The sequence below is a fragment of the Ylistrum balloti genome, unplaced genomic scaffold, assembly GCF_031769215.1.
Source record: "Ylistrum balloti isolate Yb309-2 unplaced genomic scaffold, AGI_CSIRO_Ybal_v1 Utg369740, whole genome shotgun sequence".
Classification (NCBI taxonomy): Eukaryota; Metazoa; Mollusca; class Bivalvia; order Pectinida; family Pectinidae; genus Ylistrum; species Ylistrum balloti.
Window position 1 is genome coordinate 462,889 of NW_026781950.1, and position 18,431 is coordinate 481,319.

Below are 18,431 nucleotides of genomic sequence, written 5' to 3' on the forward strand. Positions count from 1 at the left end.
TGTCTTGCGGTAGAGTGTCCGACTGCCTCGGTAGGGGCAGAGTGTTTTTCGTTACTCCTACCACGCCGAGAATCTCTAAACGAGAAACCAGTTACTAAGTATTAAATAAAAATGGATACACAAAATTAGAAGAGAAAGTGCACTACTTCTGACAAGATTCCCTCCCATATAGCGCGAATTTTATTGATAACACTGATCTATGATATACAAAACAGTTTTGTTTCCTTTCGGTGTTGTCAGCGACATGCCACCATATTTTAGCCCGACGTCAAACTTTGGTCCTGTCAGCGAGAGCAACTGTTAACAGTGGTGTAGTGTGACTGTTCAGGAACAAAAATTACGGTAGAGATTGAGAAACGTTTGTATTTTGTATTTTAGCACGTGCATTAATTTTACATTACTACTTTCTAACTTAAACATGTCATTGAAAAATACGAACAGCTGTTTTAACAAGTTATTGTGTTTGTTTCTTAAATTCTTAAATCATGTTCTTTTATCTTCCATCAATATTTCTATGATTCTCGGTCGATTTAAATCTATTCAACATTCGTGAAGCATTGTTACAAGTACACGAAATTTGAAAAGTCTTCAATTACTAATTACTGTCAGTTACTTATTAATATGTAATTAATTACAATAACGCGATTGCAATTACCCCACGTCTAATTGTCATGTCTGATTAATGAATATAGCTATATCAAATACCTTTATATAAAGAGCGGAGTAGAGTGACGTTTATCTCCCCATGAACTGCCAGTATCATACTGAGACAGGGTCTCGTTTAAGTAGCCGATGGCTACCCCACTGAACAACAAACGGGAGACCCGTCGCATGCCACCCAAAGCAATTATAGTAAAGTGTCTTGCCCAGGAACACATTCACGACAGCACAGACCGGTCCGTTTCTCAGTTTGCTGGAAAACAAGAATCGTCACTGGCACTGAGCAACGCCTTCGGATTTCCACCTGAGGTTACGATCTCGGTCACAGTGAAGACTTTGATTCGGGATGAAATTGAAATGGTGTAGCCATGAAATAGGACCTGTTTTATGTCTGATGGAATATAGACTTCAGGAGTATCTTTATTAAATACGAATACAATGAAAATAATGAAATCGCGGAGCTTTATTAACATTTTATACAATTACAAAACAAATCTGCCCATTTAGTAACTCCATTCGGAATACATTTCAAGTGTTCAGCAGATCAACCATCCACGGAAAGTTTGCCACAAAAAATATGTTTCTATGCGGTAATATCTACGACAGGTAAATTCCTGAAGGACATAATCATCTATCATAGTTTGGGAAAACCTTTAACGGTATTCGTTATTTATTTTCTGTCATATAATTTTCTAGTAGGCTTTATTGATCCAACAGTCATAAAGAAATTAAAAGACAGATTCTACGTTTTAGAATAAAATACACCGACTAGGTACATGACATAGCTTATGTAAAATATGCCTCTGTATGGTGAGATTTGTTTGGAAGGAATGCATTGAAGTTCAAATTCGGGACGTTTTATAGGCGTTGTACGGAAGGAATTTACTGAAGGTCAAACATGGTACTTTGTATGGAAGAAAGATATAAAATATCAAAAGTGTTGTCAGGATTTAATGTTAGAATTGAGAAATTGTTGAATAAAACAATGGAAACACACAAAACTACGTTACTGTTTGAAAAAGGTGTATTCAAATAAAATTATTTAGCCAACGAGCAGATTTTCCGGAATCAAAGTTTCTAAACTCCTCGCTACGTTGTCGATGGACCTTGGGATGACCTGAATGTGAACCTGTGTCTTGTGACTCGTTCCCATGGTTCCCTCTACACACAGAGCCTCGTCACAGTACTCGATGGTGCGTATGCTACTGTCATAAACGCCGCGTGTAAAATTACCAGACCCTCCGGACATGACGTCAAACATTGAACTTGTATGAGCACTGCTCGGTACGATCCCCACAGCTAGTTTGTTGTCATAGAAGTCGAAGTTGAATGGTGCCTCCCACATCACTATCACCCGGCGGTTGTCAATCAGCCACGAAACAGTTCCTTGCGTACCAGTGGCGGTATAACCGGTTTTTCTAGCCAGCATGACTTCCCGCTGACCCGGATGTATCTCACGCGGTGAGAGAGTGATCACTCCCCTATCGGGGTAGGCAATTGGACTGGTCATCGCCCATTTACTGTAGTTGTCCACTTCCATACCCACCACATTCCTGTAATGAAGTGAGTCCATCTGAGCATGGAGGCTGGTGCCCTGTAGAGAGGTCCCGTCCTTGATACCGCCAGTAATGGCGGACACAATCTGTGGATCTAGCTTCCCGAGGACTAGTCCTGTGTAACAGAAATGTTTTTCCATGCAGTTGCTCATAAAAAGTAAGCCACATGATACTGTTCGTTAATCTAAGATATTAGATACTCATTATTCATGTATAGTGAACACTTGATAACGTTCTAAAGTTCCAGCTTTCTCGGAAATCAATGAAGTTACTATACTAGTACTACGGCCTTGCATGGAAGCTTGTGTGTAGCAATCTTTTTAGGACTCATTATGGTCAAAACCGCTTACACTCCTAATAGAGATTTATCCATAAAGTCTAAATTCATGTTACTATAAAGAACTTTGGGTTTGAGAGTGTAACCAGAAACTCGTTAGTCGGGTACCTTTGGGATGATATTTTGATTGGCAACAACCAGGGTCATTATAGGTCGTGCCAGGTTTGGGAGGTGGAGAAAAGCCGGAGTTACCTGGGTTTGAATAGCAAAGGAGATTATGGGCCTGTTTGTTTATGCGGACAAAACGGTAACATTTCAAGCCAATAGTTCACGAATGTCTTTACAAAGGCTGACTAGAAAGCTGATAAAGATCGGAAGAACCGTCGTTTATCAGCGAACAATGCGATCAAGGAAAACGGTCCTAGATAAAGACTTAAGAAACAAACAATGATATAGGAAATATGACTGGTTTAGGAAGTGTTACAAAAAGCAAGAGGTAGAGAGTATAGCGAAAAATAACTATTCCAGATAGTATAGCAGGTAATCTTTGGTTAGAGAGTAGAACAATTAGAAATGGTGTTAAAAGTGAAAGATGGAAACCTTGGGTTAGATAGTATAACAAAGACACAATAGTTTGAAAATAAAGAACATCGTAGGGACCTATGGGTTTGAGGGTAAAGGATGAACTAATGGGTAAAACGGTAGTATCACAAGGAGACATTCGTTTGTTTGTAAAACAATCGGTTGTAGAACAAAGATCAAGAAACCTTGGGGTTAAGAATTCAAGGAATCTAAAAAAGAAGTAAACACAGCAAAGGCTTTTGGAAATGAGTGAACAGCAAATAAAACCCCAGAGAGTTCGATGCTGTTGTTCTTGTATTGCTTTACAAATTCATTATTTTGTGCTTGGCCGTATAAATCTTACATATTGATATACGTGTCTTGAAGAAGTATTGGCGATGTTGTGACGTCATGACGTCAATGGTTTAATGACAAGTTTAGCGTATTTTAACGATGCTAAAATTCAGAAAATGGTTGCTGTTATGTTATTCGTTACAATTCTACCTTATTTAATCATTTAATTTAGTTGTTTGTCTATTGTGTATTATGAAACATTGAATTTAGTGCTAGGCTTTGACATTTAATCGCACCAAATTTGATATGTTCAACAATTTAGGATCGCTAACACTTAGCCCTGGTAGGATAAAGCAGCTGTTTAATTTTTGTCTATTTCGTTTATTTCTTACCCCATACTGTTTCTGGCTCTATGGTTCTAAATTTGTACAATCTACAATCTTATAACGTCTCTAAGACATAAGCAAACGAAAAGACAAAACTGCAGAAACTTTCGATATTACGACGAGTTTTATAAGATATTACATCGCAAAACCCATAACCTGTAAAACAAGATCATAAGCTGAAGAATATACTTTTCAATTGACTCACCCAATTGTCCTATTGCAAAAAGCACGTACACAGTGTGACCGATCATTTTGACAGCGTTTTGCAGCGTCCGACTTGTTCAAATGTATAGAATGATTATGCTTCAAACAGATGGTCCGTTCTCAGGATCAACTTGTTTTCTGCGAATCAGAAATTCTTGTCTTGGCTAAAGCAGAGGTGTTACAGGAGCGCTTACAGTACACACGACTCTTACGTCACAACAGTTCGAAAGGTGAGCACTGGATTTTTATATAAACTCTTATCATTAGAAAGAGTTTGGGCGGTACTGGAATGGACAATATGTCTTCAATGTACGAATTCTTAATTCAAACTCGTCAAGGACATTTCTACACAGTACACTTGCTAGCTGTGTTACAAAGTCAGAGTGAGGCTCTACACATTACATATGATATAGAGAACTAGCTTATAACCTTACATGACAACACTCCCCCAACCCTCCTTACCTCCATCCCCTTTGTTGGTTCACCAAACATCATTTATGTTATCATCGGTATTAACCAGTCTTTTTGACTAGAGCTTAATACAAAACAGCATAATTTTTGAAATCGAAAATTTCCATATTCAATGTTCAAAACAAAAAATAAATATCTTGTGCACACACTTATTCACATACATGGGGAATATATTTCATAACATCAGACCTCGCTTTTGTATCAACGTTACTGATTGGTTGAAAAGTATCATCTAACAAGCAAATAGAACACCATATGTCGCTGGAGATATGTCTCTATAGTGGGCCTATATCATATTTTCCAAAGTTATCGCCCTTCCATTTGTTAACGTAAGCTGCAAACGAGCAAATCTGGAAACGACATAACAATATGAAAGGTATTGGAATCGACGCAATAAGGACAATAAGGATGAAAAAAAAATACCAAGAAAACGAAAAATGTGTCGATGATCATGAACTATTTCAAAACGAACCTAGCAAGACCCCGATATTAAATCGTAAAAACTTGGATATTGTTAACTTATTAATGCAGAAAACTGATTACATTGTTCATGGTTGTTCATTGAACAATGCTAGTTTTCTTCACTCAAAAGGTTGTTTTTTGTTTTTGTTTTGTTTTTTGTGTTCTTTTTACGTGTAAAAAACAATCGTTTGCCCTAGTTGTAGGGAAATATCAAATGAATGTTCCTTGAGCTTTGCCCTTCGGACATTCATATTTCTCAGCAACCATTCCATTTCTGGATAGCCTGCATCTCCAACCTATGATTTTAACTTTTCGTAGATTATTCAATATTCAATGTCTTGTTCCAAATTTCACAATTTTCGTGTAAAAAGTCTGCAGCTGACTGAAAAACTCATTTCACAAGGTTTTGAGAGATGCAGGTTGATGAAGATTTGGAGAGATTTCAAGGTTGTCATAATGATTTCTTTTGGATTTTGAGTTTGGTGTTCTCCAATTTGCTTGGTGGTTCCGTTGTTGTTTAACTCGTTCTCGTTTGGGAACATGACATTACTTAATTGGTTAAACAAATTTAACTTGGCATGAAGCAGAAGACGTTCATCTTTCCGCGACACCTGGCCTTATTTTCCTTATATCTTTTCCTGAGTCTCCATACAAATATTTCTTTCGTTCATATCATGCCCTAAATCACTTAAGTATTCTAGTCAATCTTCATTCCAAATCAGATGTTATATGAGACAACGTATTTGACCATTTTGATGTTATTTTAGTGTCCGTTGACGTCATACTGACGCAACGACACTCTACTTCCTGTTTGTATCGATTTTAATTGATTCCGTTCTGGCAAAATAAACACACATGTAAAACAACAGACGTATATTAACGATGGAAATTCCGTTCTGGCAAAATAAACACACATGTAAAACAACAGACGTATATTAACGATGGAAATTCCGTTCTGGCAAAATAAACACACATGTAAAACAACAGACGTATATTAACGATGGACATTTCCGTTCCGAAAGGAATTATAACATGCAATCTTGGATATTTTGATTTTTATTATTATTTTTTTTTTCAATTGTAAGTTGTTGCTGTTTTCAATATAATGAAGTTGACGTAACTTATCTGTTCTTTGTAGACAGAATGCGACACTAATGGTTTCAAACATATGAATAAATTACGACATTACGGCAATTATAGCTCTTAAAATTCCCATTCAAACTACAACACGAAATTCGAAAACTTCGAAACGTAACATTAAACAATTAAAGTATGTCTTCGTTGATAAAAAAATATCATTTCTAGCATTTCAACCTGACAGTGCCATTTATACATTATGTATTTCTTCCATACAGAGTCCAAAGTTTTGACTTATTTCCTTCAAGACAACGTCACGAATTTGAAATTCAGTACACCCCTTCCAAACAACGCCCCAAGTTTGACATTCGTTGTCCTGAATTTTACTATCTAACACTGTAATATCCATTCTAAAACTTCAGAATTTGGTTTCTAGTTTCTTTATGACTTCCTGTTCAATCAAGCCTTCTAGAAAATGATATGACAAAACAAACCGCACCTATACCGGTAAAGGTTAAGCTAAAACTTGGTCGGATGATAAAGTTATGTCCTTGAAGACAGCACCTGTCATGGCGGTTATAGTTACTGTATAGAGGAACCAATATCCCCACCGCTTTCCGGTGTTCATTGATCTACTCTGATTTTGAAGTGTATTTAGACTGGAGGTACTAGTAGGGGTTTCCAAATCGGTCAGAATTTTAAAAAAGTAATTTTGTTAAATGGTATAAAAGCTCCATATCATTATCTTGTTTGTGTTCTTAATAATCGATACCGTTGTAATCTGTATTCCAACGGAGACCGTCGAACACTTTTATTACGTCGTGATTCAAGCCGCGAAAGCTCAGACGGGTAGAATATGTGTCTACCTAACCCCATCTTGGATACTCAAGCGGTTACGCTCTCTACATCCCTGGAACATGTCGTGGTAAAAATGAAGATTCCATGTGCGACATCTCGTGGACAAGACAATACTAGTTTCATCCTTTGATATATCAATGTAATTATATATATATTAAACGAATCTCGAGGTCGTATAACGGTGTATTGTAATGCTTTGAAATTGGGTGTCGCTCCTTTGTAATCTTCAAAAGAAGCGTATCAGCCTGTAATTGGTCAGTGTTTTCTCTTGGAACCAGTAAAATTACTTCATTATGCCTTCAATTTTGCTATGACATGTTCCAAGGGTGCAGAGTGAAAGTGATTGTAACCCCGCAGTAGTTTCGCGGATGACGTAACATCAGCCCGTAGAGGCGTTGACGCTCATTACCCGTGGCAGTTCGTTTCTGAGGAAGATAGGAAACAGACCAGTCTGTGCTGTCGTGATTGTGCTCTTGGGCAAGACACTATATCTTTATTGTCATAAATATCATGCGACGGGTTTCCTGAATGGTGTTCAATTAGGTAGCAACCAGCTGTTACAATAAGGATAACCCGCCTCAAAATGATTCTGGACAATTGATCTCTCTACCAAGTTCTTTTCTGATATATGTACATATATCTTGATGTTTGGTCAAACTTTACACAATAGTAAGATATGTATGTGTTCGTGTTTCAAGGTTTCTATTTATAGAAAATAAACTTTATTAACTTCATTTCTCAAGGGATTTCTTTTGTCAAACTCTTCACAAAGGACAGCTATGAAATAACTCGAGCGTGAGTATGTATCAGGGAGAATGTCACAAGTTTGCTTTTATTTCAATGTTATGTTACTAGTTATTTATGAATGTTTGTAAAACAATTTTACAAATGTGAGTCAAGGTAATTAAATTGAAGAACCTAGGAACCCCTTCAGCCTAGCAAGCTGCAGCCCAAATATCAGTACCCTGGACCTCTTACTTACTGAGAGATTTTAAAATATTTGACCTATGTGACCTTGGAAGAACTTCAGAGCCCTTCAACTTAGCATGCCACATTCCCATTATCAGTACCCTGGGCTTCTTAATTATTGAGAAGATCTTTAATAAAAAAAGATGACGACAGCTAAAACACTTAGGTTAAGAGAGCAAAATATGAAGTGGCAGGGTGTAGTGTGCCTTTCTCTTCCAAGGTTGACTTTAGAAATATTTCACACCCTTGGATAGGTTAGGATGATCTAAATCCAAGGTAGATGTTCTTAAGTTTGCTACACAAGGCGTGTCAACATAATAATCCTTTCCTGGGATTTGAGATTAAAAGGATTTTTATGTAGATATGTTTCATGGACAGGAAAATCTTAAAAGCAGTGAAAAAGAGCTAGGCAAAGCAGACGGAGACTTCCTTTTATCTGCCTTTGAAATACAGAATAATATTTCCAGTTCTGTACCAGTTCTGAGGGGAAAGAACAAAAGAACATTAAAAACATCTAATATTTTATTTAAAAAGGAAGAACATACATAATTATATAGAAGACACAATGATGCTGCTCTACAAATGAGGTTGATAATGAGAAGAAGCCATTTTAATCCAAACTTTAGGAAATTGGTAAATTTACCTCCAACTCCATGTTTATACATCAACATTTAATGACAAATTAATAAATTGTTTGATATCCTAATTTTTTTCTAAAATTTATTTTTACATCAAAATAGTAAACATTTCTTAATTTAAAGCAGAAAGCCTAATGTTGACAGAACTGACATTAAAACAACAAGTCTTTTTCTTCTCTCCGTTAATATTTTTTTTCTTCTTTTCTGATTGAGATTTTGTTCTTCTTACTTCCAAATAACTGAAGTTTCTGTTGTATGGATATGAGGATATCACAGTGATTCAGTAACAACACAAGCTGCATATTAACACACTAAAGCATGTGGACACAATAGCACTTATAGAAATATAACTAAAACACAAACTGTCCACAAACAGCACTGAGTATTCTTAAACATGTACATTTATAACAAACGAAAGGGAAAAAGTTCTACAACAAACTCTTAATTGTTATAGTGTAAATTTTTCCCACACAAAATAATATTTTATAACATTTGTAATAATCATTATTTCAAATCAATTATTTATCTTAATGTCAACTCTTTGAAATTCATACAATATCATTGATTTATGCTGGAGTTCTTTACCTTTTAACAGATGCACAGCACCATTATCAAAACTGCTAAATATTGATAAGCTTCTTTCAACATAGAATTTTATTTATTAGTTCCTACCTCTACATGCGATAAGCCATTATTACACAGAAGAATATTTTTCAACCACAGAATTCATTTTCTGTTTGTTATTGTTCCATATATGTATATTTTGTAATATGCTGTTTGTAGTTTGTAAATTATCATAAATATCTACTCTAAATATAATGCATTTCCTTATTAGGAAAATCTCATAAAAATTCAATGGAGAAAAAAACATTCTACCGTAGATTTAAAATTCGGATTCGCACTTCCCGAATGATGTCTAGTTCCTTGGCTACTTGTCATGTTTTGAAAGGCTGTACCTGTTTCTTTTATGGTATAAAGTTAAATACGATTCTAACGTCTCCAACACTCAGATCTTTGGTAAAACAAATTCTTCCCCTAAAATTTTTATCATACTCAACATGGAATATTACCATGAAACACCAAGCATTGATGAATGGTAATGAGGTCTACCCAACACATTCACATCAACATGAACAAAATTCAATGTCTTCTTTACCTCCTGCAGTAAAAGTCATTCTTTGAGTGTGATGACTAAGACTTTTGGAGTTATTCCCCTTTACTAAAAAAACGTAATCCAGCTTGTTGCTAGGTATGTAGATATCAGGTGAGCAAGAGACATTTTATGTACCATTAAGTTATAATGAGGAAGTCTACCAATAAATGAGTCCTTATGTTTTTCTTGTTATGTCAGAAACATATTAATGAAGAATTTTACTCTAACATCATAATATTTGTGGGGATTTATTTTCATTGAATTCGTGTTAACTCTTAATCCATTGATTCATATGTCCACAAAATGATAACTAGATACAAATTACAATGGATTATGTGCCAGTGGATTTGTTAGATAAGATTTATCTATAAAATCAAGTGCAAAGATACAAATTTTATCACACCACGAATTTGGAGTTCAAAGAAAATATATGACTTCACTGAAATTGACAACATTTAATTTGTATCATACTGCTTAAAATCAGTTGCCATAAGAAACCCTCAGGAGTATCAATATACCAGATCCAACCATTTGTAGAAATACCTTTAGTACAGTAACAATCAAAGCTTGGATGTCTCAGTTCCCAACCTGTGTATTCAGTTTCCTTTACACCTAAAAAATCCCAGTAATCTATCATTTCATGATTCTGCCAAAAGCTGGGGAAGCAAAAAAAGGATTATTGGTACATTGAAACAGATTATAATAGAAGCTTTTACATCATCTGAAACACTCAGAGTATACACAAAGATGGGTTCTCATACAACAAGATGAATATCAATGCACAAATAGAATGTTTCTGGAAAAGGCAAAAAAAGAAAAAAAAATTAAAAGACAAACTGTGTAGATTGTAAATAATTTCAAAATTTATAGAATGCAATTCAAAATGTTTAAACTGTAGACAAAAAAACATTAAACATTTTCCAAATAAATTTTCTGCATATGTTTTTACTTTTCTATAGCAATGCACATTATATAGCATTTGTTACAGATGAAGTTCAAAGTTTTCAGACTAAAATAAAGCTACCAGTCATCAAGAGCTTCTATCACATTGAAGAAAATTAAATTCTAAAATTTGAAATAGATGACATCCTATATCAAGATCAATGATAAGATATCACTTGCTGGTTCTAGCACACATCATTTCAGCATTTTGTGTCATAACATTGCATTGCATCATACAAAATTGATCGATTCTCAACTTGCATTGTAGATAAATAAATATTTATGTCCATATACAGTGCATTCGAATCTACATGTGAATACAACAATATTTTAAAAACACAAGTAGACTTGGTCTGTTCACAACACATAAAAGACAAATACTTAGCTCAAGAAACTCTAATGTAACAAGACCAAACTTCACACTTGTCAAGCTTCCATGGCAAGCTATTAAGGTGGAATGGTGTCAGCATTTTATCAAGAATTTTCAATTTCGGCAGTGACTTGATGTTTCATAAATTCTCCATTCATTTCAGCGACTAATTCTCTCAAATAATCCACCAATTTTAATATTAAATGAGCATTAGTTCTTTAATCAGATCTCTAAGGTTAAAGGGGTTTTTTTTGTTCAGTAGGACATCCTTGCTTAATTCCCTGCTATCATTAAACCTTTAATTTTTCAACATTAATAATCAATTTCCTTCATTTCTTGTTTAACTAAAAAAATTGCATTGCAAGAGAATATTTTCCTTTGTTAATATGTGATTCAATCATGCATGTACCAAGGTTGCATAGTGTCAGAACACTTGCACCAAAAAGTATTGCAAGTATTTCTTTTGAATGAAGGAATCAAGATATGTTCTGACCACTTAATACACAACCTGCATGAATAACTCCTGATTACAGACAGTTATAGAATATTACACAGCAATCACACACATCATTCCTTTAACTTCTGATGCAGATGTTTTGCCACACTGACCTCCTACACCAAAGTACAACATCCACGTTGTTAGTGCATTGTACATCCTATGTATTTTCCAAAACATGATTTTTCAATAATATACTATACATGAAATAATAAATTTTCTACCAATGAAACACCAATCTTTTGGTATTATACTTTTCTTTATAAGTTTATTTTAAAAACCGATAATTCAGATGTTATGTCAAGTTTACAACTTGGAAAATATATATATATACACTGTAATGAGTAAAACCTTTGTTTAAGTTGACCACTTAAGTTATCTCCCTTGTTTTTAGTAATTGCCCTTGCTTTTTTTCAACCTTAGTCTTTTGAAATTGCAGTGATTTTCTGTTTACACCCGTAGACCAGAGTTGGGACCTCCCAGGACCTCATATCTCACTTCTTTAGACCTGCAGAACAGGACACAGCTAGAGATCATTCCCAACACCTGTAACAGACAAAAATATCGTCTACACTTGTATTAGAACAAAAGTATCATCAACAACTTTTATAGGACGAAATCAAAATGTCAACAGTTGTAACAGGACAAATAATGTAAGTGTCAGAGCTGGACATGCTGACAGGGATACAATGTCCATTTTCTGACATTTAGAAATGAATAAAGAAGTTACCTGGATCACAGCAAAGGCCACAGCGATTCCAGCTATGTATCTCAAATTTGTCAAAAACTTGTTGTTCAGCTCAGGCAGACAGGCCTTAAATACAAACATGAAAATCTGATTGGATGGCCATCACAACAGGAATATCTGATGGATAAGGAATAATACAATGGAGGATCTGATTAAATAAGCAACTGATAAAATAAAATATCTGACTTCATCATCTGTAAATATTTCAATGCCAAAATAAAGCACCTTTCCCTTTCATAACACATTCCCTTCCAGACATCACATTTAATTCTACTGACAATATTTACCTCCATGGATTACTTTTCCTTACATAAAGTATGCACTAAAAACACATGACACTTATTCCCACCTTCTGAAAGATGTCTGTTCCATTGATGTTCTGGGTACAGTTGTTCTGGTGTATACAGCAGCTCAGTGGCACCTTGCCAGGGTGAGACAGGGACCATACTTTGGCTGTTTCCCAATCAGACACATTGTTGACACCACAACACTTCAACTAAAGAAACCAATACACAGCAGTCAGCATGTAGCTTTGGATGTGTGTTAAAGCTGTATTTCTATTTTAAACATCTGGGTAATGGCCCATGTCAACATATATCTATAAAAGCAGTAAGTCATCTCACCGATGAAACGAAAATATCTTTAAACAGTGTTAACTTTAACAAGGACATAGCCATCAAGATCCCCTGCCCATTTTCATTTGTAAAATATATACATTAAAAGTGAGCAACATAGAAAACTAGAAAAGATATTAGCCATCAGGTTACAGCAGCATCGTTAAATATGTGCAGAATTTGTCGATAATCAAACCTGAACAGGGAATTAAGGTAATAAGTCTACAAAGCAAGTTTCCTAAAAACCTTGTCATTCCTTCAGAAGATGATGTGCAGAAAGATTTCACATAGAGTGATTAAAGAAATCAGTAAATTAGGTCACAGCAGCCTCATTAAAAATGTGTGAAATTTGCTGTTAATTAAACTATTGCAAGGGATTGAGGTAACAAATGTACCAACCAAGTTTCATCAAAATCCTACCAGTCCTTCAAAAGATATGCGGAAAGCTGCATTCGGACGGTAGGACGGAACCCATTTGAATATCCTCCGCCAATAATTACTATGGTAATTTTGTGATCTTTTTCTTTGAATACTTTATCAGATTTTCATTCACATATCATTGAAATAATTGCCTTTGTATAAATATGCAATATTGTTTTTAAATAGGGAGCATCTTTGATATCATCAATTTATCGTGTACAAACTTAGAACTGAATCAGCAAAGCAACTTTTTCAAGCATATAATTTAGGGGAGAATCTAATGTCAATGGAAAGCAATACTGAAAGTACTTGTAATGTGTACCTCTTTCTGCAGGTACTCCATCTGGTGGTCACTCTTTGTTCCATTGTACTTATCAATGGCCTGGTTCAGACCATCACGAACTGATCCCTCCATCTGTCAATCAATATATATGATATAGCATTGAATGTAGGAACTCTGCAATAGCTTGGGAGTTTTTACCTTTCATGATTTCCCACATTTTGTGAAATGAAAATGTTTGCAACCCTCACATCACAAACTTTGGCAATCTTGGATAAAAACATTTTCTACAACTGAAGGTGGGTTACAAAATTCAAAACATCTGAAGATTCATTAAAAACCAAAAAGTGGTAGGGTTATGTTTAATGAAGGGCAATAAATTGAACAAAATAACATTTCTTTGTAACTTTAGTGTAGAGGAATACTATGACAGTGGGGGTCTATCATCATACATAGGCTTATTACAATGTAAATAAACATGGACTTACATCATCTCTGAAAGCATATCCCAAGGACCCTGCGGCTATTTCTGCTGTGAGAATCACAAGGAGAATAGAAAACAGCTGCAACAAAATCATTTCAATATATGAAAGTTATTGCTGCTACTTTTTTAGAATGACATTTTTAACTTTTTAGATATTTCTGAATAAACCAAATTAACAAATACATACAGGTTGTAGATCTAGATTTTAATAATACAATGTATTTATCATTTCCTAGAAAATGTTATGAAGATTCTGGTTGTTTCAAAGCCAATTGTAAAGAATGTTTGAATATTAAGACAATTGCATTTTAGAGATATTACATAATGGACATCATCAAAACACGATACGTACAACTGCCAGAAGACATTTGTTTTCTTTCATTGAAGATGCGCAGGCAAGGAGTCCAACGATGAACATGAACACACCCACTGCTATCACAATGGAAGCAGGGATAAGGGTCAGATTGGCTGTTGTCAGTTCATTGAAGTGCTTGTATGTCTCAAACACCCATCCTCCAACAAAAAAGAGACCTGCTGCAGCACCCTGAAAAAATACATAAAAATCCCAACATAAATTTTCACTCCTGTAAGTATCCACAGGGATAGTATGGCTCAATTGGTTTTTACATTGAAAACGTCAGGATCGTGTCTTAACTCGATTTCATTACACCGTTCACCTGGTTAACATATACAGTTAATTATATAAGTAATTTGTTACTTATTGTTTTTATGGCACTACAGTTGAAATATGTCATCAGAGACTTTATCTTTTAGTTCCAATGACTATGTAGTTTGACAGTAGATCTTGCATTGCACCAAACATGTCACACCACCAGCCATATCCAATACAATTTTGCTATGATAAACGTATTCCATACAAGACAAGTGAACACAAGGTATGTTTATGAAACACTATGCCCCTGGTTACAAGAAAAGTCTTAAGTAGGACATTAAAACTGTACTGTGTAAGGCATGTGCTAATTGCATGCACACTTTGTGAAACAAGTATGTGTTCATTGTGGTAATGATTTTACAGTTTTAGTTCAATAGTTATGGCTATTGTTAAAACTGTCACAAGGAACACACATGCCAAATATGAAAGCCCTACCTCTTATGATGCAATAGTTATGGGCAAGATTCAAGCTGACATCAGACAAACAAACAAACAGCACAAGAACAATATATCCCTGATCTTTCAATCCACTGGGCATTGAAAAATATGTATGGGGTGATATATGATTGGACATCTAGTGTATAAAGGGGTATTATATGCATGTATTATAGATTTGATCATATTTGACAGTATTGGGTAGTATTCTGCTTGAAATTATAAGATTTTCTGGGACAGGATTTTACTAGACAGAATTACAAGTATAATATGTAATTATTTAGAGTTAATACTCCATAATTTCATGTTAAGGACACTCTTAGACACTGTATATGAGGTACATGGACATAATGGAATAAAGGATGTAGGTATATCAGTACATAAAATCAGAAAATAATTGAAGACAATTGAATTTTGGATGTATAAAAATGATCTCCAATTATTGGTTATATTGATATATATATGTATAAAGGTTCCAGACATATACTTAAAGTATGATCTTCATATGATCATTTTGGTGGATGAATGTGATTGGAGTGGTAATAATTGATCATGCCCAGTCAAATGGTTATAGAAGGTTGAAAGTAGTGAACTTCCAAAAACGGGTTGAATATTTTCTCGTGTATTGGGGATGGGTAGGAATTTCAACATCAATTATCATTTATTATAACTGGCAACTGACAACCGATCAATTACTTGCTTAGCTTGTATATATCCAATTACTGAACACAACAGTGGCCAATAACGTTTCATCAATTCACAGTTTGAGCAATGCATATTTCAAGTTCCCAAATATAAAATATATGTTTTAAATTGATCAGTCCTACTGATACTAGAGACTGTTGTATTATAGAAGATGAGGGTAGTCATGGTTACGTTTCTAGTCTTGGCTAGTGCGAATTCCTCTTTAGTCTAATGGTAAATTTCACTGTATAGCCTCTGCACCAGAATCATCTGTATAAATGGAGGTGAAAATCACAAAGAAGAATTCAAGTTAAAGGCCTAATTCAAGCCCCAACAGGAGCCATGTTTTTCAATACTCCTGCCAATTACCATTGTACACATTAATCAGATGCATCATAATTTAAGAAGATCTAAATAGTTTCATTTTTAAGTAAAAACATAAACCAATCATGTTCTCAATTTTCAGATACTATCAACAATGACAGTGCAATTGGTTTCATTTCACAGGAAAGAGTTAATAAATCCTTGCATGCAGTTGTATACACGCAACATTATCACACGAGTGTATAGTGTATACTTGATTTCAGTGACTGATAAGCTGGAAAGTTAAATTGTTTGGGAAAATGAATTGAAATATTTTAACTGCTTTGGCACTTAAAGTGAAAGATATACAACAGTTAGACTAGGATACTGCAATTGAAAATTATTGAGGCCAATTTAATTGGCAAAATCGTATTGCAAGAATCAACCAAATCCTACAGATTAATTGATTATGTATGCAACTGATGTCCCAACACTAGTAGTTGGGTCTATTTTGTGGTGTAATATTCGATCCACGCTATAAATATTCTAGCTAGCCGCTGATATCGGTAGTATCTATATACACAGAAAGTATCTAAAAGTTTTGAAGAAAATACAGTTTACATATCTCAGATATTACATCATTTGCAATTAATAGTTGATATTGGAAGTATTTCAGTATCAAGTTGGTATTGGGTATTGAAATATGCTGCTGGACACTGATGTTTACTTCATTAATAGATAGAATCTAATTTAAATCTTGGAAGGTTTATCAACTAAATATAAGTGTACAAATTTCCTTATCTAAAATAAAACCACATGAGATTCAGAATACTATCTGATGGACTCCTCAGTATCTTTACAAAATAAAACTAGTTATTTTATTCCAGGCAACTGATTTAGCCTTTCGATTTATGCGACAGATTGTCAGACTGAAATACTGTGGTAAATGAGTGCTTTAACAACATCCTTACCAAATCTGTAGGAATCTAAGTTTCATTTGTGAAACAGCATGACAAAGATGAATGATATTGCTTTCTTGGCATTAGCCCTACATTTTTTATGATTTCAAAATTTCAAAACTTCATCCTATAAACATAAACTATTATACCACATCGAAAGCATCAAATTACATTATTTTTAACACAACATCATTCACTGATCAACCTTACAATGTCATCAATTATCAGAAAATGCGTCATTGCTGGATCTGTCGAAATCGTGAATAATGACATGGACCGATCTCCATAGATGATGCGGTCCAAAACGTAAACACTAATTTCGTGACGAGTTTAGAACAACTCCAAATGACAAATACCATTTTGGAACAAGAATACTCACCCAAAATATCAAACCTATGAAAATCAAGCATATCTTTGACGGTAATGTACATCCTGACGACATTTTGATGGTTTTAGTCTACGGTTTTTCAATCTCTCATACAGGACTCCGTTCTCCTTCAATGACAGTTTGTCATGTGATTCGAGATATTGTACTCTCTAACCTAATTTTATCAAATGTTCTCAAATAAAGATTACATAAATATGACCTCAGATTTAATGACAAATTTAAAATATATCAGATAGTTTCTGCGAAACGTCGAGTTTTAAAAACGTTTTTCTTAAAGATATCGAGGTTAAAGAGTATGCTCACGATTTTTTTAAAGGAATAATGAATATAACGAAACGAAATTTAGTGATAACCAAGAAATTGATATCAGTATTTATTTATATGTACTAGACACTCAATTTCTACCTATAAAACTATACATATTTTTAATGAACCATTTATATAATTTGAGTTATATTCAATCCATTCCGTAATAATAATAATCATTATTTCCCATCTTCGCTATATGTGTCATGTACAGAAATTTGTAGACACTATTTGTATGGTGCTGTTATGGTCATAAATAATTGAGAAAAGAATAAGATCACGTGTTCCGGAAGAGTAAGCGTTTTCTGCTTCATTGACGAAGCCAGCTATGCATTACAAGAGTATTTATCCGCTACGGTATGAAATTTCAGAAGCCATCTATGCGCTTCTCTAGATCTTACTCAGATAATTAAATTTGAGTTATCGTTAATATTGTACACTTTCCGTATTATCTGCATTTAAGTTTCTTGGTGGTTAAGAAACTTTGAACCCATTTGATTATTTCTATTGATAGCCTGTATGCGTTTAATTTGATTATGAGTCGTAGATGTGGGACTGTGTCGAACGCTTTCATTAAATCTATGCAAACTGTTTGATTTTGCATTTAAAAAGTTTATGTCAAGCCCAAGATATTAAACCTCATATTATTGATAAGACGATTATATCATATATGGGATGTTTAAAGGGTGTTGTAATTAATTGCATCGCCTAACATTTTTACGTTCAGTAACATATTTTGTAACTGAATATAAAGTCAATTTCA

General features: G+C 34.4%; 2 protein-coding genes across 2 annotated transcripts; both read right to left on the reverse strand.

Moving 5' to 3' along the window:
• Positions 1 to 1,702: 1,702 nt before the first annotated feature.
• LOC132543117 (tereporin-Ca1-like) lies at positions 1,703 to 3,985 on the reverse strand. Its single transcript, XM_060206578.1, has 2 exons — positions 3,940 to 3,985; positions 1,703 to 2,331 (listed from the first exon to the last, which is right to left on the reverse strand). The coding sequence occupies exons 1-2, from the start codon at positions 3,983 to 3,985 to the stop codon at positions 1,703 to 1,705; spliced, it is 675 nt and encodes a 224-aa protein (XP_060062561.1).
• Positions 3,986 to 8,284: 4,299 nt separating this feature from the next.
• Positions 8,285 to 17,479, reverse strand: LOC132543060 (tetraspanin-3-like). Its single transcript, XM_060206514.1, has 7 exons — positions 17,354 to 17,479; positions 14,273 to 14,464; positions 13,925 to 13,999; positions 13,479 to 13,571; positions 12,472 to 12,618; positions 12,105 to 12,188; positions 8,285 to 11,920 (listed from the first exon to the last, which is right to left on the reverse strand). The coding sequence occupies exons 1-7, from the start codon at positions 17,414 to 17,416 to the stop codon at positions 11,825 to 11,827; spliced, it is 750 nt and encodes a 249-aa protein (XP_060062497.1). The 5' UTR covers positions 17,417 to 17,479; the 3' UTR covers positions 8,285 to 11,824.
• Between the last annotated feature and the right edge of the window lie 952 nt (positions 17,480 to 18,431).